The sequence below is a fragment of the Streptopelia decaocto genome, assembly GCF_964273445.1.
Source record: "Streptopelia decaocto genome assembly, chromosome: 11".
NCBI lineage: Eukaryota > Metazoa > Chordata > Aves > Columbiformes > Columbidae > Streptopelia > Streptopelia decaocto.
In genome coordinates, this window is record NC_138666.1 from 12,749,336 (window position 1) to 12,771,252 (window position 21,917).

At 45.7% G+C, this 21,917-nt stretch overlaps 2 protein-coding genes across 6 annotated transcripts in view; one reads left to right on the plus strand and one right to left on the minus strand.

Moving 5' to 3' along the window:
- Positions 1–21,917, plus strand: part of POLR2C (RNA polymerase II subunit C) — a 210,199-nt gene that overhangs the window by 71,207 nt on the left and 117,075 nt on the right. The window lies entirely within an intron of this gene.
- The window catches only part of NLRC5 (NLR family CARD domain containing 5), a 41,963-nt gene that overhangs the window by 6,430 nt on the left and 13,616 nt on the right, over positions 1–21,917 (minus strand). For 4 of the 5 annotated variants that reach the window (XR_014185141.1, XR_014185142.1, XM_082062737.1 and 1 more), the window contains 30 exons: positions 21,837–21,902; positions 20,771–20,848; positions 20,433–20,516; positions 19,337–19,420; positions 17,993–18,082; positions 17,822–17,869; positions 17,257–17,331; positions 16,397–16,480; positions 15,578–15,661; positions 14,570–14,659; positions 14,398–14,460; positions 13,626–13,709; positions 13,058–13,141; positions 12,363–12,452; positions 11,354–11,419; positions 10,767–10,850; positions 10,607–10,690; positions 9,923–10,009; positions 9,389–9,469; positions 8,744–8,827; positions 8,264–8,347; positions 7,536–7,619; positions 6,795–6,878; positions 6,619–6,702; positions 5,490–5,573; positions 5,044–5,127; positions 4,158–4,241; positions 3,027–3,110; positions 1,972–2,055; positions 1,735–1,818 (listed from right to left, as the gene is read on the minus strand). Coding sequence is in view for 3 of the 5 variants with exons in the window: in XM_082062737.1 (XP_081918863.1) it covers positions 1,735–1,818; positions 1,972–2,055; positions 3,027–3,110; positions 4,158–4,241; positions 5,044–5,127; positions 5,490–5,573; positions 6,619–6,702; positions 6,795–6,878; positions 7,536–7,619; positions 8,264–8,347; positions 8,744–8,827; positions 9,389–9,469; positions 9,923–10,009; positions 10,607–10,690; positions 10,767–10,850; positions 11,354–11,419; positions 12,363–12,452; positions 13,058–13,141; positions 13,626–13,709; positions 14,398–14,460; positions 14,570–14,659; positions 15,578–15,661; positions 16,397–16,480; positions 17,257–17,331; positions 17,822–17,869; positions 17,993–18,082; positions 19,337–19,420; positions 20,433–20,516; positions 20,771–20,848; positions 21,837–21,902 (2,430 nt within the window). In the remaining 2 variants the exon portion in view is untranslated. Of the gene's footprint in view, positions 1–1,202; positions 1,366–1,734; positions 1,819–1,971; positions 2,056–3,026; positions 3,111–4,157; positions 4,242–5,043; positions 5,128–5,489; positions 5,574–6,618; positions 6,703–6,794; positions 6,879–7,535; positions 7,620–8,263; positions 8,348–8,743; positions 8,828–9,388; positions 9,470–9,922; positions 10,010–10,606; positions 10,691–10,766; positions 10,851–11,353; positions 11,420–12,362; positions 12,453–13,057; positions 13,142–13,625; positions 13,710–14,397; positions 14,461–14,569; positions 14,660–15,577; positions 15,662–16,396; positions 16,481–17,256; positions 17,332–17,821; positions 17,870–17,992; positions 18,083–19,336; positions 19,421–20,432; positions 20,517–20,770; positions 20,849–21,836; positions 21,903–21,917 lie in introns of those variants that run through there. The other variant, XM_082062738.1, reaches the window with a different exon arrangement.

Genomic DNA, 21,917 nt, shown 5'->3' on the forward strand with positions numbered 1-21,917 from the left:
TCACAAACTTAATGTTGCGGACTTTCCTGTTTCACCAGGCGTTTTCATGTACGGTAAGACACTAGGGAGTATTCCCACAGAGCCTGGGGACCGTGGTTGTTTCCAGTGTCTTGCAGGCCCAGGGAATGAGATGCGAGAGATGGAAAAGGCTGCTGAGCACGCAGCTTTATTCCGGGACGACTCTTCCTTGTGCTGATGGTGTTAAACTATTGCAGCAGCTAATATGCCTCTCTGAGCTGCTCTTAAAGCTGCCTTTTGACCCTGAGCTCTTTCAAAGGCTAGCACACAGGGCTCTTGAAAGGCTGGGGTTTTGACTTTCTGGCACATTAGCAAGGGAGAAAATTCTTCAGATCCTTTCTTTCCCACTGGCTGAACAGCCCAGCCGTTTCCCTCTTACCCGGAAAACAAAAACTTAACACATCACCATCAGTGCTTCACTACACCACTCAGCTAAATGATCCTAGGGCCACCCCACAGAGACATTCCTCTACCCACATCTGGAGAAGTCCAGAATTTCTATATCATGCATAGGAGCCAAAAAAAAAAAAATAGAAAGGGCAGGATCCAGCTCAAGAATTGGGGGCTCCCATCAAACAAGTTCACAGCTTGTTCTGGGATTTCATGGGTATCAGCATATTCCTCACTGTGCCACTCAGCTTTCCCAATGACAGAACTCACATGTGCCTCCACTGATAAGACAAGACCCCTCCTAACACTGCTATTAAAGGAGAACCCGCCTATCTGTTAGTAATGCAGGAGTAGTAACTCCTCATGTGATTAACTATTCTTAGTGCCAAGCTACAAGTGACACACCTGTGCACTGAATATTGCTTCGCTCATCCCATTCCTCCACTGGATTCTTGCCAGACCTCTCATGGGCCTGAGAATAAAATCCTGGTTTTGACCTAATCCTCTGAGTCCTAAGAGATCTGTGATCTCCGCACAAATACCTTCAGGAGGAAGGCAAGGAAAGTCTGGTGGGCTTTTGACCCAGGTATCATTTCATTCAAACCATCCACACATACTTTGCAGAACTGAAGCACATAAGAGTAGCGTGACAATCGAGGGTCACCCAGCTGGCCACGGTGGGGATTACTAAAGAGCCAGCAGGTTTCTCACTGAGGTTCTCCTGTGCAGGTGAAGACACATCAGAAGGTAGTTAGCCCATCTCTGCTGTTTATTGAAAACATGTTGAACATCCACACCTCAGAGCAACCCATTATTCCAGTGTGAAGTGCAAGACTGCAGCTGGTGGGACACCCTGTTCATCTCCAGGCTGAACTCACTTTGCTCAGAGTTCTCAATTCAGCCTCCACAATTGCACAGAGAAGCTTCTGCTCTGCTCTGAGACCCAACTGTGGCCACCTTGTAAAAAAATGGAGGCAAGACTTGGACCACAGAGAACAAGAAGAGGAATTTGTCCTGCCTTGCAAAGCAGATGCTAGAAGACCAAGGACAATGGGCAGAGCTTGAAGATGAGTGTTTTCCTCCATATTCTGTTCAGTTCTTCATATTCAGCTTCCATTAAGTTGTTAGTTATACCAAAAATAATTTAGCAGTGAATTTCATCAGTTAGTAAATTACTAGTAAATTTATCACTAAAAAGTACTCAGTCGTAAGTATCAATAAGTATTTATCAGGATCAGAAATGTACTGCAGTTGAAAATAAGAGCAGACATTGAAACAAGAGCGACCTGTGTGTTGAAGGGTCTCCCCATCCATTCCCACACTCACGTTATCTCCTCTATGGAAGGGCACTGTCGGAAGCTGCGAGAAAGTGATTTTGAAGCATCATCAGTGATTCCACAGAGTTTCAAGCTGAAGCAGCAGGGAGAGAAAAAACAGAGGGCACAATGTCAGAACTGGCAGGGAATACAGCACCAGCACCATCTGCTGCACTGCCACCCTGGCAAAGCCACAAACCAAACCAGCCACGCTCTGCCTGGCAGCCGCCGGCGCCCTGGTACTCACTCGATCCTCCGGAGGTGCTGGAAGCAGGGCAGCCCCTCGGACAGGGCACGGATACTCCCTTCTCCAAGGTCATTTTCTGATAAACTGTAAGAGCAATGGAAAAGATGAGTGGCCACAGAAAATGCAGGTGCAGTCAGAGAAAAGTCACCACCAAAACGTAACGATGCGAACTAGCAAGTCAGTAACTAGTACCCAGACTAAGAGAGGACTCTGGACAGCAGGGACAGCCCATATTGGCATATGGCTTGGTAAAATGGGAATGACAGGCCCGCTCTAACTCATAAGTCCATTCAGCAGTGAATTGCTTGCAGACAGTAAGGTGGGGTTATGCCAGTGGCTAAGATGGACAGATCTGCAGCACATTGTGCGTTGCATGTGAAATGGGAAATAAGAACTTATACTGGAGTTAATGGCTGGCGTGACTGAGAAGAAATGATGGTAAGGGAGAGCGGGAAGAATATATGACTCTCAAAAGCTCAGGGGGCAGCAGTTTCCAGCCTTTACCAGGTTGTACTGGTCTGTTCTCACCTACCAGCAAACACAAGCCATGGCAATACCACCCATCCTCTAACATATCTCACACCCAAATGACCAACGCCCTAATTCATCTTGTTATTTAACAATAAACACGTAACAAAGAACCGTGTCACCACGGGTCCAGCAGGAAGAGTTAATTCACATCACCTCCATTCTTTCAGTTCCCTATTTAGAAATTCTGTCACTCCCCAGGTTACCGCATACCGTAGTTCAAAAGCAGGTGGCTACACAAATCCCAGCCAACAGCACTCGCAGACAGGTTTAACATCTAAAGTGATCTAAGCTGCCCCGCAGGCAGTGCACTGCAGCGGCCTTCAGACAGTGTCTCCTCTCATCCTACAAAAAGCGTCGAGGACAGGTGGAGGGACTGTCCTGGATTGTCCTCTGCAGAGTCACCCTGAGCATGGACAGAGCCTACATGACAGTCTCAGGCCTGCGAGCCAAAATGATTCTCACCTGCAGAGTGTTACCAGCCCATACATCTGGCACCATCCCAAGTGCACCTGCCATGGCCTTACCTGATCTCTTCCAGCAGCCCACAGGCCACCAGGGCTGTGCTCAGCTCCATCCCTCCTGCTGGCCCAATGTTATTGTTCTGCAAGCTAACAAAAGAAACATAAGCACTGGGGGATTATTTTAGAATAAAGCTGTAACAAAAGCTCATATTTAACTTGCCAAGAAAACTGCTACATCTTTGAATCAGTGCCCGGTGCTGGTAATAACCTGAGATCTTTGTGGGTAAGTCTGAACTAAGGGGCTTGGAAAACAGGGAGGCAACAGTGGGGGCCAGCACGTCACATAGCTCCTGTTGCTGTCAACAACACTTAGTCCTGAGGATGTGCAAGTTCAGTGGATTTGTCCACACTCACAACAAGCAGCACAGTCACTGCAAAAGCAAAGGCTGCACAGCACCACTGGAGTTTGTCTCTGGCTCTGGGCACATGGGATTGGTTTGAGATGAGTGAGGAACAGTCTTGAGAAAAAGAGTGGATGGGACCTCGTGTTTGCAGACTTCCCAACACCTTTCCAGTGAAGACAAGAACCTACCCAGAGGACTGAAGTCTCTCTCCACTGGGATTCCTTTTCTAAGATATATTTTGATGATACCTTAGGCACAGGCTGGAAAATGCACCCGTAGGCTGAGCCTAGTGAGCTCTCCTAGCTCACCGATTTCTCACTTTGCTACTGTAAAACAGTATGAGAAAGTCCTACATGCTAGAGCCCTGGAAAGACTCCCACAAAAGTTTTTAAAATGTAACACCACTGACTTCAGGGTGAAAAATGACCCAGAGGTGCCTGCACAAAACAGTGAAGGACCACAAAAACATGCTCATATTTATGCTTACATTACACCAGAACAAGAAGACAGCCAGAAGGATTAGAAGCTCACACACTCAAAACCAATGTTAAGGGTTATTTGAGTGTATATACAATGCCTGGTTCATCTCTAAAGTTGTATAAGAATAGCTAATGTGACCTGATGCAGCAGAATAACTGTGGAGGGTTTCTCAATCCCGAGACACTTAAAATAACGTCTAAATGAGAGACGAGTGCAGCACTGCAGTCCATGCCTGCTTCCATGCCTTCTCTGAACCACCCCACATACTCCCAGGACACCCAGCCTTTCTGGGGCAGACGCTGACACTTACTGTAGGGTCTTGAGGTTGGTCATGTGAGGCAGACAGAGGGCAAGTTTCACTGCTGTCTTGTCTCCAAAAACATTCCTTGACAGTCTGGAAGATGCAGAAATGCAATGTCACTGTGAACTACAGAGTCTCGTTTCCCACCTGTGTGTCACCCACATGTATCTTTGACCCCCATTCCTCACCCACACATGTGCGGGACTGTGCTGAAAGGAACTAATGTCCACGATTCAAAGGACTCTGGAAGTGGGAGGAATGAACAAAGAAGTTTTGTAATCTTGCAGCAGGAGTTAAACAGGGAAATAAAACTGGCCTGCGCTTCTCAGCACATTGAACTCCCTTCCTGACCGGCTTGTCCTGAGCTGGATTACACCAAAAATCACACTTTTTAATATGTGCCCTTAGTTCAGTATGCTGTAATCTGAAGGTTGTATGAATAGCTCCAGCACATTAACTGTAACAGATTTTTTTTTAAATTTTATTTCTTTAATTAACGTCAGGGGCACATTTGTTGTATAAACTAGTCTGCAATGGAATGACTGATAATAAATCTGGCTGAGTAAAACCTCTATTTGTCATTTTCCCTCTGTTTTTGCAGCCATATAGATTAATGCTGATTTAACAGGCAACACATGCACTGCACAGCCCGTACACCTGTGACACTGGCCATTGAACTGCAGATTCAGCTGTACAGTTCTTGGGAATCTCCAGAAGACTGCAGTGAACAAGCAATCCCCAAACCTCCCACACATTCCTATCCCATGTAGCTCTGAGCTTTTACCCAGTTCTCAGAAGAATCAGTGGTAAAAATGATTCTGGCTTTACTGGAGCCAGATTAGACTAGTTTCTACGCCTTCATTTTTGCCCACCTTCCTGGCAATGACACACTTACAGTAGCTCCTCAATGCATTTGCAATAGGCAAGAGCTTCCATCAGCTTTTCCCCTCCAGCAGGACTGGGACTGTTCCCTGAAAGGCTAAAATAAGCATGAAAGGCTCTCAGTGACTGAATAAGAACCAGAATATTCCAGTTTAAGATATTTCACTGTTTGCCTGGCATGATGGGAGACCTGGGTCACTGCAGCAACGGGCCATGCAGGGCTGCAGTGGTGTGTCCAGAGACACAGGTCTCTGCAAAATGGCCTGGGGATTTGTAGCGGGTTTTTGTCAAGTACTGAGTCACTCCTGCCCCTGCAAGTTCTGCAGGAAGGAGCAGTTTTCCCTCTCCCAGACAGAACTGGAAATTTGCTTTTTTTGTTCAGGTCATTTCCAGGTTTTTGATTTCCCCACCAACTGTGGCCATAACCGAAATCGCTGCAAACAAAACTAAGGGACTCACTCGATTCTCTTCAGGTTTTGCATTGCCGGCAGGACAGCAGCTAGATTTATCAGGCCTGGATCTCCAATCTTGTTGTGGCTTAAACTTTAAAGAGAGGAAAGGCTGTGAAAATGCTAAGCGTCAGGCAAAGTATGAGATCTTATTTAATATCTCCCATCTGCTGGATGATACCTCTGACCTTGGCAGCAGAATCAAAGAGCTGCTTGTCTCAACTATCTCATCAAAGACTAATAGCTCTTCATGAGGCATTAAAAAATTGCAAAGAACAATCAAAATCACTGGATATTGTTAATGGGTGAGTATAGCGAATGAGGCACGGGCTCTCGATAAGGTGCAAGGAGAGACATTTATTACAAATTCAGGATTGTATTTATACTTGCTAGGATGCTTGCTCAAGCATTACTGAATTGCTAAGTTATGCATTACATAAGCGGTACTTTTGTGTTCCCACTAAAGTCGCTACCATAAAAGCATTTTTTGATCTATCACAAGCTACCGCCCTGTCCTTGATGTCCTGTATCAATCCCTCTGGCCTTAAAGTATCAATCAGTATACAGTCCTTGCTGCTTCTATTTTTCCACTAATGCTTGTTCCCACGTTGTTGATTCTCGCAATTTCTCACAGGCCCAATGTCAGAATACTGCCACAGGTGGGAAATTACTTCAGCCAGAATACCAAGACAGGCAACAGCTGGTTATTATTTTCCAGACTACTGCAGTGGAGAATGGACAGAATCTGGCTAGAGAAGAAAAAAAGCAGAGCAAGCCTAGGGTTGGCTCTAAATTCAGATATTTTCAGAGCAGGGAAGTGCTGGGTCTGAGGCTTTCCCAAGAGAGAAATGGGCCTCTGGCTCTGTTCTGGATCCCAGGAATTCCAGAGAAGAATTAAATCCAGAGGCTGTTTCATCCATTTTCTAGGTGACTGCAGCAGAGTGGGGTTAGATCAAATTCTCCTCTTCTGAACATTAAGCTCTGATTTCCTCTAGCCCAAGGTACCTCACACATGAGCACTTTGCAACCTCCCTGCTTTTGTTACCACATCGTGTATAAGCACATCTGGGTCTCTCCAAATGATGGCACTAGAGGTCACCTGTCTGCTGATGAGAGACTGCAAGAAATTAGAAACTTACTTGATTTCCTCCACATAGTGCATATTCCTCAAGGCTTCAGCAAGTCTGGAGCAGCCATCATTACCAATACTGTTGTGGTTCAAGCTGGAAACAACATCCCCAGGGAAATGGACATTAAGTTAGTGTTATTCAATATCACAAGTCAGGCTAGAGGCCAGTTGTAGTCACATACTCACATAAGCCTCTTCAGAGATGGCATTTCATTAAGTCCCAGCACAAGCGTGGGTATGGCAGCGCTGCTGAGTTCCATGTAGCCCAGGCTAAAAGATGAAATAACACAGGAAAAACTAACTATCCACTAGCAGTTGAGCGAGCACTCAGAGCAGAGAGCAGAACAACGCTGGAAGAGAAGTGGGGGTGTATTCGAACCCTGTGAATAGTTTTCAGTTTTGTTCCCTAGTGCTATTCTACCGGACGTGTTTAGATCCTAATAAAATACAAGAGAACTGCAGATCACTGGAGTAAGAAGCCAGCCCCTCTTGGAGCAAGGAGACCACAAGGTGGCAAAGCTCTCGTGACAGCGACACACAGGGTCCAGCTGCACTTTGTATCAGAAAGCTGCCTGGAAAAGCCATCTCTGTTTGCAGGGCACCAGATCACCCCCCAGGAGAGAAATGCTGGCTCTGGGATGGCTGCGTGGGAAACACTGCCACCCAGCTGGGACATGATACAAAAACCACCACCCAAAACACTTCATTTCTCCACTGGACATTCCCTGCCACAAACCACTGATCTCTGTCTCTCTCACTCATTGTTCATTGCAAATAAAAAGGAATTGTTGCTTCTTCCCTACATGAAGTCCTCCAGCCATCAGGAAAACTATATCTGTCCCCAGTAGAGGCAGAAGCAAGGCTGCAGTTTAACTAAAGCTTCTTAAAAGACCTGGCAGGCTCTGGACAGCCTGGTAACACACTCACTTGAGCTCTTCAATGGCCTGGCAATTCTGGAAGCCCGTGATTAAGGCATCAATTTCAGTTGGCATAATACTGCTAGAGGTCAGCCTGCAAAACAGCAAGGATCAAATGAGAAGGTCAGATCTCAGCACACCGAGAAAGAGGAGTTTACTTCGCTGACAGGCACACTGCCCCAGCCAGCACAGACATCAGGGACCAGTGGGTTTGGAGATATTTCCACAGCTCCTGGGTACAGGACTACAAGGACTGAGCAGTTCAGAGAGATCTCTGAAACACAGGATGTACATTTACCAAACAGCCTCTGCCTGCGCTAACCAACCCCCAGCATTCACTGGCAGAGATGTCCATTATCAGCCTGTCACTCACAGCCAGTTGGAGAGGGCCATAAAAAGGACCAGATGCTATTCATATCAAAAAAAAAGCTCTTTTACACTGTAGGGTGGTATAAACTTACCTACAATGTAAACAAGAGCCAAGGTTTCAGTCTCAAATTAGTTTCACTTCAAAAAACAGAGAAGAGGAAAAACCTCAAGCCATGCAGATGGTTCCCCTATAACCACCTTTAGCATGAACTGCAGAGAGATGTGGAGTTTGCAACCTACACATGGCTCAGGAGAGATCACAGAGCCATGGCCATATTGCAGACAAAGAGCATTTCAGAGAGGATCAGGGTGAGACACAGGGTTGAGTAAACGATAAAGATGTGGAAAAAAACACAGCTGGGGACATACGCGAACTTCTTCAGCTCTGGAAGACGCAGCAAAATCTTGACTAGCATTTCTGCTTCAACATTGTGGAGCTCAACATGAGACCATCTGCAAGAACAGAACAAAATATCTGGGCTGTGTCCACTGATGACAAAAGGTCTGCCCCAAGCCCATAACCAAAGCACATCAGTGCTGGGACACGGAAGAAGTGTCATGACATTGATACTTGACAAGGTCCCACAGGAGCTCCCAGCCACAATAAGAGAGTACAGGTTATCTGACACAGAGGAGACATTCAGATGTCTTCAAAGGATACCCTAAGGAAGCCACTAGCTCTGTGGGTCTTCTCTGTTTTCCATTCAAACACTCTAAGTAGGGGACCCAGAGGACAGGGACTGGGACCTTGCACTGGCCTCTCCCCTGCCCTGCTGTCTGCTCTCCTGCACACACAAGGACAAGCTACTCTCTTCCCCCAAAAATCCTCCACAATGCCTGGCAACTCACCTCAACTCCTGAAGCTGAGCACATTTTTCATGAACCCTTTGGTAGAAGCGAGCGTGCTTCATTTCTGGCTTGTACAGATTCAGTCTGCAGGATACAAACACACAACGCGACTGTCAGGGCTGACCAGCAGATGTCCACTGCAGCATCTGGTGCCCCTTAGGGCCAGGATTAGGAACAGATCAGAGCTTTGCAAGTGCCCATCCTTGGCTCTTCTGCTATATCCCATCTACAGCACAGTCCAGTGTAGAGAAACACAGCCCTTCCCCAACTGCACAAGAAGACAGTTGCTGCCTTCTTCAGCTACACAATGGGAAAAAGACACCAATGCTGTTCTCTCTCCACACATTCACGCAGGAGACAACATGTCATAAAAGTCTTCAAAGTGCTTGTGTCTCCTGAGCACTCCTGGTCTGCGGGGAAGCAAGGTAGATCTTTTTTACCTTGTGCAGGTCCAGTATGGACGTGAAGGAGGATGGTCCAAAAAACACATGCACGTGAATAACATTTCTTCCCCATGTGTGGCGCAGAGGCACTCTGAGACTGAACCCATGGAGACCAGAGCCTCAGACACTCTGAAGGTATTTTTTCATCCCACAGTGAGTTTCAGAACAAGTAGAAAATAATGATAAATGGTCACTTTCTCACCTGCTAACAACTGATTCCACTTTCTCCAGGCAGTGTGGGAACTTTACGCCTAATTGGAAGAGGGTTTTATCTTTACAGATCCTGGAAAGGTAAAGATTAGAGAACATCACAAGCCTGTGAACTCTTGAGGGAGAGCAATGATGTTTTCTTATAAGAAAAATCAGGAGGACCAGGTGGGACTGGACTATCCTGGTGCATGGATGCTAACCATCCATCTCTGAAGGGGTTTGCAGTTTAAGCTTGTTCCAAAGCCAGCCTAATCTGGGCACCCTTTCTTCCAAGGGAGACCAGAAATACGGTCTCCTTTCCACTACACTTTCTAAGGTGTGTGACAACAAACCTTCTAAGCACTTCTACCTGCCAGATATTTGGGTCAAACTTGCTTCAAGCTGGCTAATAGGTTACAAATGCACTGGAGACAGTGAATAAAGAACAGAAGATCAAGTTGAAGTGCTGGTTTCAATCTCATTTCCTTAAAAGTATCAGGCTAAAATAAAATACCTGAAAGATATCAGAATTTGAAGTGCTACTTACACAATCTCAGTAACGTTTCCATAGGCCTGGACGGCCAGGTCAAGAAGGTTTGTGACACTTTCTGTATATACCCATGGCTCTTCTATGCTGCAAAGCAGAATACAGGCAGTTCTTCATTTACATGCACGGCTCCATCTCTGCCTCTGTCAGCTGAGTGCTCAGCACTCTAACACACATGGAAAGGCTGCTTTGCTCATCAGAATAATGTCTACATAGGAAGACGATGCAAACTGAGAACAGAGAAGCAGCCCAGCTTCCCTGCAGAGGACACAAACATCAACATCCCTCCCACCTGCCACTGACAGCAATGAGGGAGCCTGGCTCCTGGGCTCTAACACAACACATTTGGGAGAAATGAAGAACTCATTACTCAGGTGAACTGCAGGATGCTCTGGTGAGGACACAGGAGGAACGTATTCCTCAGAATTAGCAACTTTCTTTGTACGGCAGGAAGAGGCCTACAGAGACAGCAGAGCTTAAGGCCACAGGTTTACATGATGCTTAGTAGGATTCGAGGAGATAAAGCCAAAATACCAGTAACTTAGAGTCTCCCATGGGAATTTCTCAGGCCAATGCTATCTATCTTCAGAAGAAGCACAGTTCACTCTTGTTTTGATGAAAGGAGATCTTAAATGGTCAGACCAGACTGAGATCAGTATCTAAAACAGTTCAGTGACACGGTACCTGATTTTCAGAGGACCCAGATTTTTCCTCAGTGAACGGAAAAGTCTTCCTGCCGCTTGGACTGTCACGTTGTTATTTGAGGATCTAGAACCAAAGGTCACTGTAATCAATGGCTTACAAACGAGCCCACCCAAATGGGTCCAAGCAGCCATTAACTCACATGTATTCTGTCAGACCAGTGCACTTTTCCAGGAGCAACCACAACTTCTCCAAGTGCTCTGGCTGAAAGTTACACTTAGCAAGCCTGAAAGGATGAGAAAGAGAACAGTATTAGTTCTTACAAAAAGTTCAGGCTTTCCAACCCAGGAATGTCACACATCACAACCTTTCTCCACAGACAAAGAAAGATGGCACCAAAACCCTAAATGTCTTGTGGGGCTTCCATAAAAGATTATGGTAACACTTCAAAAGCATCTGTTGAGATGTTCTGATACAGAATACGTGTATAGTAATGGAGCAGCTTTTTGTAGCGCCCTGTCCTGTGACGGGGACTGCAGGCACACCTACAGGTTCCTGGGTGAGAAACAGTCAGTGGGGAAGCAATGACAGAAAGGCACGTGGGATTTTCTCTGACAAGAGAAAGCTCTTCTCAGAAAGTTAATCAGAGGAAATGTATCATCAATTAGTGTAAAATATCACCATGCCAGGAGCTAGGGGCTACAAAAGGTTTTGTCTGCCTCATCCCTAGACAAAGGACACCAACTCTGTCAAAGAAATCACACACACAAAAAAAATCTGTGTTGTTACCTCAAAATCTTTCTCGCGTCATCTCTGCTTGTCAACTTGATGATTAAAGTTGCTTTGGAGCACAAACTGCACAGAGAAGATGTGAGTGTAAGACTTGAAGGGAAAATGACTATTTTTCTCAGTGGTCAGGCTTTAACAATACATCAAACTGCACAAAGCAACAGAGCACATCAGCAACTGAAGTAACCAGTCCAGTTCACCTCTTCCTGGCAATAAACCAGCCCAGGGAAATGCTTCAATAACATTTCAGTAAAGCTAAATTGGCATAAGGCAGCACTGGTGGTTGGAGAAGCAATCCTGATCTGCCCTGCTTTTGTTTGCCTCCTCCTGTCCCTGCACTCTGTGTCAGGCTCTGGGGAGAGCTAAAACAGGAGACTGATCTGCTTTAGAATAGCACAGCCATAAGATCCAGCACCCGCATTGAACTGGAAGTGATCCTGGTTAAACTGGGTTCACAGCAGACCAGCTGGTCTACATGAGCACAAACACCGACAGGGGCCAATCTGCAGCATGGCCCTGCCTTGGGACTGGAATCCAGGAAAAAAATATCAGTTCATGCCAGCGCAACAAGCCCGGAACCTGTGGGTTGTTTTTGCCAGAGAGGAAAGGAGATGAAGATGCAAATCCAAGTAAAGAATATCAGAAATCACTTTCAACAGGCTCACTCTGAAATCTCAGCATCCTGAAGTGAATTAGGGACCACATTTTAGAGAGTAAATGCTGATTGCTGCCCTGAATAGGCTTATTTACAGATGCATACATGACAACAATTAGTATAGCTGAATACCTGTGTTTTTACACACAAAAATAACTTGACCCCATGGAATAACTGTTCTGCTAGCTTCCTCCTTGGCAGCTATGTTTGGCCAGTAGAAACAGACACAAACTTTTATACAAGGTAGTTGAAAATGTGGCCCTCATCATTATTACCTAAAGATCACAAACTTTACAATAATGAAGAGGAAAACATGCAGGGAAGAATCAGAACTTGGTGAGGAGAAGCACACACCTGACTTGAACTTCAGTGGTATTTCCAGATGTGGCAAAGGCATTTATGAGCTGCAGAACTCCATCCTGAGAAATCCTATTATGGCTGAGACTGCACAGAAGAGAAAAAAGGTTTTTCAGGTGTTAAGAGTTAGGGTTGTCCCTGACTCTTCAGCCACACAGACAAAATTAAAGTTGGCACCGAAGGCTGTTTGTGGGGTGCTGGGCCCCTTCAGTTGTGCTAGATGCACCAAACCCCTCCAAGACACAGCACGGATGACTTGGGTGACACAGCAAGTGCAACTTGTCTCTTGCTGATTGCTGGAGCTGCCGCTTCCCCACCAGAGAGGGAAGGGGAGAGGCTGATGTAGGGCACAGCAAAGCTCACAGCATCTGTGTGCCTTGAGTTATTCAAAGAGGACAAGGTGCACAGAAAAGTGATGAACACTCAGGGGACTGGGTCAACTTGCTTTGCATCACCCCTCTCAGGGCCTTGTTATCTCCTCCTGATGCTAACAAAGACTTCTACTTACTTCAGCAGGTTTTGGCTCAGACCCTGAGTCACCTTGGCCTGGAGGTCTTGAGTTGTGCTCATGGCTCGCTCAGACCTTACCTCCTAAGGCATGAGCCAGCAAGAAAAATGATAACCAGTTTCAGGAGGGATCACATTAATGCCTTTCTGCTAGGGCACCTCACATTCACAGTCTGTTTTCTTACTTGAGGGAACAGGTAATGGGCACTTGATGCAAGTGGTCCAAGAGGCACCGCAGACCTTCATCTCCCAGCTGATTCCTGGAGAGACTGAAAGGCAGAAGAACAAGGTGGCCAACCAAAACTCAGCATTTTAAGCAGCAATGCTCCTCTGAGAAGATTTTTAAAAAAAAAAAAGCCAAACTTCCTGGACTTAAATCCCAGCTCAGCCATCAAAGGTCTAACAAAAACTGCTGCCCTACAAAACCACTTCATGCATGAGCTCCAGAGCAAGCTCACATGAAGACTTCCTAACACTAGCTCAGAGCACAGCTCCAATGAAACAATAAATGCCTCAAAACAGCCACAGAGTGAAAATCCCAAGGAATTTATCCCACCAAGCTCAAGCCCTAAAAAATCTATTTATAAAGGACCTATATGGTTACTAATCAATTTTGTTTCTGCATAGTCTGCATAAACACACACGTACACGCAGACAGGGTGGGAAACCACGAGCAATGCTGAACCATGTTGACCCAGCTCTCCCTCAGTGACGCCTGTTCAAGGTGACGGTAACAACCCAAGCCCCACTTACTCGACTTCAGCCGGCCACCCACGCCGCGCCAGGACGCTGCAGAGCTCATCTACCTGCCCCTGACCGATGGCACAGCCCGTCACCCTGAGGACAAGACAGTAAGAGTTAAAGCTTGGCCAGCAGTCAGGCTCAGGCTGAGCAGGGGGAACTGCCCATCACCAGTTTTGTTTTTACACCAGTATCCATGTGGAATTCACTCAGATGAACGCCCTGAGCCACACTGGTGTTTGATACTCCTCATAACAATCTCCGTGAGGTTAGTGATGACAAATCCCACATTATAGAGGGGAAACAGATCTTTTCACAGTTTTTGCCATCTCCTTGGTGCCTAGCTGGAGACGTGTTACAGCGTTCTTTACAGGGGCACCCAGCAACCATCGCTCCCAGAGAGGCTGCAGACACGTGTCACGTACACATCACACTAACACTCATATTGGCATTATCACACAGAATTCGAGGTACGCTTTGGAAAATGCGGTGCCTAGGGCTCAATTCAGTCACTTGTACAGCAGAATTTGGTGCCACTCAAGCTGATCATGAGTAGTCCAGAGGCCACTCAAGAAAGGCACAGGTCTCTTGCCATCCCAGCTCATCTCAAATGGTACTGAGTTGCACTTAGGCAGCTGAATTGAGCCCCAAAGCTTCAGCTACTAGCCCAAGTTCCTTGACTATTAGCCCATGAGTTCTTCATACAAGAGGTGTGGCTACCTGCATTAGTGTTTCAAACCTAATCAAAACAAGTGAATTATGATTCAGTGTTGTATGCCAGTACCTGCAGGATGTCTTTTGGCTTCGCATGCTTGTTCCGAAATGTAAAAAAGCATTTTCATTTGACCTGAAGCAAACACAAAAGACAGTCCTTCAGCAATGCTCTTCAAAGATGACAAGCTTTATAGTCCCTTTAAAGCTGGGCTGCTGGGCTCCAAACAGTCTGAGTGTCTTACCGGACTTCTACCGTTCTGATCCGTTCACAGAGGTTGATGGAGTTGACGAGTAAGACAGTGCAACGTGAGGAAAATGCATTATTCCTAATACTGAAAAGGAGAGGAAAGAACAATGAAATCACCTCCTAAGAAGAATGGCTCCAATACACACAACTGAATTTTCCTGTTGTTTACTTTGAGATGCAAGAGGCTGGATCTACTCCATTTAACTCAAGATCAGTGAACAAGGATCTAAAGTTTTGAGCATTGGCACCCAGGGTTCCATTAACTAAAGGAGAGTTTCTTTTAGTCCCCTTTAACTAAACAGGGAGTACAGACCAAAGGTTTACACTGAACAACTCCTCTCCAGGTGGTAAAGGGTGGGCAACTGGACTAGAGACACCCCAGACTGGAAGCAACCTCCTGAGTGAGCGAATTCAAACTCTCGAGACACTGTAGCTCCTCCACGTTACAGCCCCTTGAAGATGATAGCCACACTGCTTCTGGGCTTTTTGTCCACATAGTGGGAATGCACTAGCCCCTGACAGCACCTCTCCAGCCTGAATTCCCAGGCTAAATGGCTGATCTGCTGCCATGAAACACCTCTGGTGTTGAGTGTGGCGGGATGCCAGATCCCTGCAGGGGCAGAGCTGTGAGATGCTGACCACGCACATGAGTGTTGTGCTGTCACCATGTGTCTACCAACAAGTCCCACATCTGCTATGGATGCTGCTAGCCATGTTCCATGGGACCTGCTAAGTGAGGATTATCTGAGATGCTGTGCCTAGAGTGGGTATTTTTCCTCCTGTCTTATTTTTTTTCTCTATACATCATTAAAGAAAAAATAGTTCAGTGCTGCTTTGGTTCTAGAAACAAGACAGGAACGGGTGTGAAAGAGTTTCTGCATTTTCTTTGCCTAGCTTATTAATCTGCAAGTACTGATTAATGCTCCTGAGACATGTTGTGGTGTTAAAACTTTCCAAACCAATGTTTCGTGGCAGCAATCCAAGCAGGGACCCCAAATATTACCTCAGTAGTGTCAGATGATGGAAGTACGGCAGGAAGCTCAGCAATCTCTCAATGCTCTGGTCACTCAATGAATTTCCACACAGACTAAAAACATGGAAGGAAAAAAATTCTAAGCGAAACTGGTACAATCTGTAAGTATTTCTATAAAATCTACACGGACATGCACACATATATTTGCATGGGGGTGTTACAGGCAAATTTCTGTCCAGAAATGTCCTGAAAGTTGGGTAAGATTTAGTCCTCATAGGCTGATCTTTGTGTTTCTCTACATCCTATAGCAAATTGACATTCCAGGTTTAAAAGACTTACTTTTCTACTACTGTAAGTTTATAAATCACGCTACTGATTTATTTTGTGCATACAATATGGGCATTATGTTATTTTTATTTGTTATTAACTCACTTTTTGTTCCAATTGGTATTATTCTAATTGTGTTGGCACCCAGCTCCTGCCTGGAGTGAGCAGCAATTCAGGAGTGGTTTCTGACTCAGTGGGCTGGGTGCTCTTGCTCCAGCTATACCACAAGCTGGGGCCTTGAGGAGGAGATGACAATACACACAGAGCACATATGTGTTCTGGAGCCTTTACACATAGACATGGTAGACTTTGGAGAGGCCAAACTCTGAAACAGAGAAGGCAGTGGAAGGTGTGGGTTTACCTAAGCATCTGGGGGAAGTTTTGCAGGGGTTTCTAGGAGGCTCCGGTGGGACAACAGATGATTTACACTGGTTGCTAACCTGAGCACCAACTCTGTATCTGCAGGCTGGGGAGATGGGGAGACAGACAGACAGACAGGGTTGCCAAATGCGCAATACTTACTCAATTTCTGTCAGCTGGGAACACTGAGCCTGGATCTGGCACAGCCTGGTCACGTCCTCTGGACCCAGTCTGCAGTCCCTGAGACTGAAGCAAACAAAGCAAAACATTTCCCATGACCACAGTGTGGCAACACTCCCTTCATGTCCCAAAGCCTCATATCTTCAGATGAGACCCATAGCAACCCTCTTACTTCCACTACATATATTTTGCTACCCACGATCTAGGACTGAGAAGTCAAAACCTGTGACAAACAGATGACTTCACCAGCTCTGAGTTCATTCAAGAGCGCCAGTTCACCAAAATATAATGCCATGTTACTTCGGATGTTGTCTCCCTAAGCCACATCATTGGTACTTAAACTGTCTCGGGAGACTGGACAGCATCTTTCCCTGCTCAGCACTGTCTCAGCTTTCCCAGAGCAAGGTTAGGAATGGTGCCTCCTATCTCCTTCTCAAAGAGGGAAATCGCAGAAACCTTCCTGGGTGACAAACTTGCAGATGTCCATGGGATGAGTGCAGTAGCCAGTCAGATCTGTATCTCATTATTTATGGGTTGGAGCTTCCCTTGCAGGAAAGCAAGACAATCCCTACAAGCCTAGCCAAGTAAAAGACACACTATTTATTTTCATATATATGCCTGTAGCAGTGGACATCCCAAGTCTGTCCCAAGAAGGTGTATTATTCACCCAGTCACCTCTGGCATACCACTGTGTCCCTCCAGTGACCACAAGGCACAAGCACCTGGGTTGATGCCAGCTGGCCCAATCTCTTTATGGCTTTGTCAAATTACACCAGCCAAGACCCTTGTAACCAAGTCTCCCTACACCACTGGGTGACAAAAGGAAGTTGGAGATGCCATACCGAAAGCACTGTCCATTTGCTATGTGCTTGGGATGCGCCAGGAAACTGCTTCTCCGCCTGATGGTACTTCTGGCCCTGGGGAAAGAACAGTTTATCCCATGAGTTGTGCCGATGTTATTGCCCCCATGTTATTGAGTCCCTGTGCTGCAGCTGGGAAAGAGCGTGAGGTGGTGGCAGTCGCCTCATGCTCCAGTCTGCCTTATCTCACCACCTGCCAGAACAAGGTCCACGTCATCCCCAGAAAAGAAAGGGCCTTATTATCCCTCTTCCAGCCCCCAGAGAGGTCTGCATCCACTCAGCACTTTGGGCATTTGCTCTGCCCTGGCCCAGAAGGGAGGTGACTGCAGCCCCAGTCAGCAGTGGGATGCTGCTGTCTGCTCCATACCCTCGAGCTGCTGTCAGTCAATCAGCCATGAAACACCTCAGCCCGCTTCTACCACCCTGACTAGAGCTATGAGCCAAATGGCTCTTTAACTGGCACACCTCACAGACTCACACATCACCATCTATTTGAGATTTCATAACAACGAGTTTGAAAGGCTTGGATGAGTGGGTATGATTTTACCTGGTCCTTTCCCAAAATGTTAGGTGAATCACCTGTGTGTGTCCTAAGCTGTAAGCAAAAAAGAACATAATTAGGGTGGAGTTTGAAGACACGTGCTCCTCTATAACACCTCAAAAAACAGAGCTTGAGGTCTTAAATAGCAAAAAATGGGAAAAGTACTTCTAGACATACCTGATGTTCATTGTTTTAATGTGTTCCAATGTACATAAGGACTGAGCTAAGAAAAACACAGAGTTCAGAGAGATCTGGTTGTCATTAAACCTACAGGAAGAAGAGATGACATCAGCTGCTGCAAGAAAAACAACTAATAATTTATACTGCATCACCTAATAATAGCAATCCTTGTCCAACACTCTCAGAAACCGCTTCTTTGCCACCCTCTGCCTGTGTTTCCAACTACAGTTCTGCAAACACAACTCACTTCAGTATTTTTTAAATTCATCTCTCACTCCTAGAATTCAGAGAATCACAGAATAATTGAGGCTGGAATTGAGCTCTGGAGATTAACTGATAAATTCTCCTGCTCAGAAGAGGGTTACACTAGAGCAGACTGGGTTTTGAATATCTCCAAAGATGGAGAATCCACAATCTCTCTGGGTAACCTGTTCTAGTGATTGACCATCCTTACCACACAAGCTTTTTCTGATGGTTAAATGGAATTCCTTGCATTTCAAGACATTGATGCAAGGCAAAAACAACTCACTGACTGTGAGTACAGCTGGGGCAGTACAAATCCCACACTAACTAAGATCATGCTCAGGTCTATTAGGTCTATCACAGTGTCCAGTGTGACTGTGGACAGTGTACTTGATGTTGCGATAAAAAAACAACCAACCAACCTAACAGATAAATAACAGCAGTGTGTTTCTCTGCATTGTTGTGAAGAGATGCTGAAGTCTGTCAGTAACTGGAACAGTCTTGGCTCAAGAATAGTTCAATTAATCGAACTGGAACAGTAAATATATCTTTCAATAAAGCAGAATTGTGCTATACTCCGTAAGCCACAGTCCTGCACACTGCAGTTGCAATGGGGTTGTCAGGAAGAACACCCAGATAAACATAAGCCAACCATTGCAGCTCAATCCAGACTCCACTGCTGAAGCTGTAGCTCCCCAGCATTTATCTTCCAAAGGTGCCCACCTCAGGAGAAGAAGGACAGGGCTGCTCTCCCTCCCAATGAGGAACCAGGAGAGGAAAAAAATCAGCAGCCTGCTAAAGATCTCAGGATGTTTTAGAAACCAGGTGCCATCCCTGCACACGAGATCACCTGTCTCCTTCACGGAGAACTGAGGACAGAGGCTCTCAGGCACTGATCTCAGTCCAGCTTCAAGTGGAGTCAACCTGTTCTGGACTAGAGGTGGGACAGACCAGACAGCACAGTGCATCCATCCTCAACAGACACAGAATACAACAGCACTTGATCCTGAAGAGCCCTTCTCAAATGTGGACAGTGCCTCCACACCCAACACTCCCACAAAAACCCATCCATGAGTAAGGGAAAGAAGAGGGACTCACTTGAGAGAACGTAACATCTTCAAATTCGTGAGGAATTGAAACAGCTGCAAAAGTCCCTCGTCTCCCAGAAAATTATGTGATAGGCTAGGATTTAAAGAAGGGCATTTAATTTTCATAGAAAAAAAACCCAAACAAAACAATAGGCACAATCAGCTTTTAGTAACGAGAGCTCTGAAAGCAGAACACAGGCACTCTGACCCAAACAACTCATGTGCTACCTCTCTCCACTGACAAGGAAACCAGAGACTGGAATTACCCAACATAAGACAGTCAGAGATCTAGCTCAGGGCTCATCCTTTTCTCATGTCCATCAAGTGACTCCTCAGGACTGACAGTGCTTTTCAATGCAGTTACTAGAGACCTGAAGTCCACAGCTCTGAAAAATTATCAACCTGGACAGGCCCAAGAGAGGAGCAACGTGTTAGTCCTCTGATTTAGGACTAAGCCTAAGGATTACAATAGGCTATGGCTGATGGGAGATCAAAGGACATGATTGCTTAAGAATAAAGGCTAAAAATCTCTTCCACAGGCTGCCAGCCCTCAGGTGGTGGTACACAGAGTACACATTTGTGTTGGTCCTTGTTCTGTCCTCAAAACCCAGATGTGGGGGTGCATTCACCAGCCTTTCCCTCAGGCCTGGGTCTGCTCACCCTTGGTGTTACCAAACAGAATGACTCCCCACACGCTGACAGAAGAAAGCGCTTTAGTGCTGGAAGTCCTTGCACACCATGTGTGGGATCACCAGTGAAAACACAGGCTGCCACCGCCCCTTTAGGTGGGACTCTTCATGTTCTGCAGCTTTGCTCCCAAATGGTCCAAAGGCAAAAATGACAGTGTAAGGTTTTACAGCTTTTGTAATACCTGAAATCAGGGCAAGTGGTCAAACACCCCCTTTCTAGATTTATGTCCTGCAACTTTTGCCCTAAGAGAGCACTAGAACTGTGTGCCTCTATGGTAAAGGGTATTAGCCCATGTAAAGCTATGTCTTTCATAAAGCTACTTCTCTACCACATTCTCCATATAACACTACAGAACAAACAAATTGCATTTTCTCAATATATAATAAAGATAAAGACCATAAGCGTTAAGGACTCACTCCAGCTCAGAGATGCTGCTACATTCCTTAAGGACTGCACACAGCTTCTCCAGGTCACAGGCTTGAAAATGACCATCTGTCAGTCTAGGAGGGGAAAGAGAAACCAACAGTCCAGGTCTGCATGATTGCAAACAAGATTGTAAACTTCACTCCTTCAGAAAACCAGAAAATAAACAAGGAGATGATAATGAAATAAAAATCCCCTTGAAATATCTTGCTTTTTTTTTTCTGTCTGCAGCAACTGATAATCTTGATTCACCTCGGACATGCAGGTCACATAAGCTACAGGATCCAGAGATAGGACATGCACAAAATACACTGAAAATGTGCCATGGTACCTTATTTTTTTAGAAGCAGTAGGTGTCTGGTTTTCCTCTCCATGCTGTTGGCCATCAGTAGAGAACACAGGATCTTCCCTAGTACGTGAGCACAAAATCAGACAAAAGTAAAACACACTTCAGCAATTTGTCAGCTCCCTGGCTCTAGCCCACACCCATATCTTGCCAACAGCAAACTCTTCTTTCTTTCAGTGATTAACCAAATACTTGAGCATGCAAGCAACTGGGAAGAAGGGGAAAAGACAGATTTCTCTTCTAAGCTACAGTTTGATGGAGGTTTTTTTTGTCTAAACATGTTTTGTGAAAAGAGTCCATGTATGTGGAAAAAAACTGACTATATATAAATAAATGGAACACCCAAATCCTAAAATATCTGAGTCTGAAATGTCACCTGGTGCCTTGAAGGAGTCACAGACCATGTGAGGCTGCCACTCTCTTTCAAGCACATCCCCAATAACAGGGTCACATCCCATGACAGCCTTTCTGTTCTTCCACAGCCAAGAGGTGGGATGCACGTGTGGTGTGGGAAATGCTATTTTACACTGGGCTCAGTCCATGGAGAACAAGGGAATAAATAAATGAACCTACAGCTCCAGAAGCAACACGAAGCTATTTCTCAAAACATTTGAACTGAGCTGGTTTGACCCATAATTTTCTAAGGGGAAAAAATAAAACTCCAAATTTAATTGGATTTAGGAGTAGCAGAACGCACAGTGTAGTGAACTAAATGGTTTTAAACATGCAGGGATCTGTGAATCTTTTTGGAATTTGGTTTGGAGGTGGTTCACTTGGTTTTTTACACTTCACTATTCACTAGCAGAGCTATCATTAAACAGTCTGCTTTGCTTAGGATGTTGCAGGTTGAAATAACCCCTAGAGACATAAAACATAAACAAGCACTATAGAAGGTAGTGGAGAACTTCCAAAGTGCTAAGAAAACCAGGACAAAGTACCACATTTAGATTCGGGGTGGGGGCAAGAGATAAAGTGTTACCCTTGGTACTTAACAGGATGCAAGAACTAAATGAGGTGCTGAGAAAACACCATTTGTGCACACACGCTCTACCTGGGAGGATGGGAAGCAAACTCTCTGTCTTCAGTAAACCTCAGGACTGCAGTCTCACGACAAAGGCTGTGAAGAAGAGAA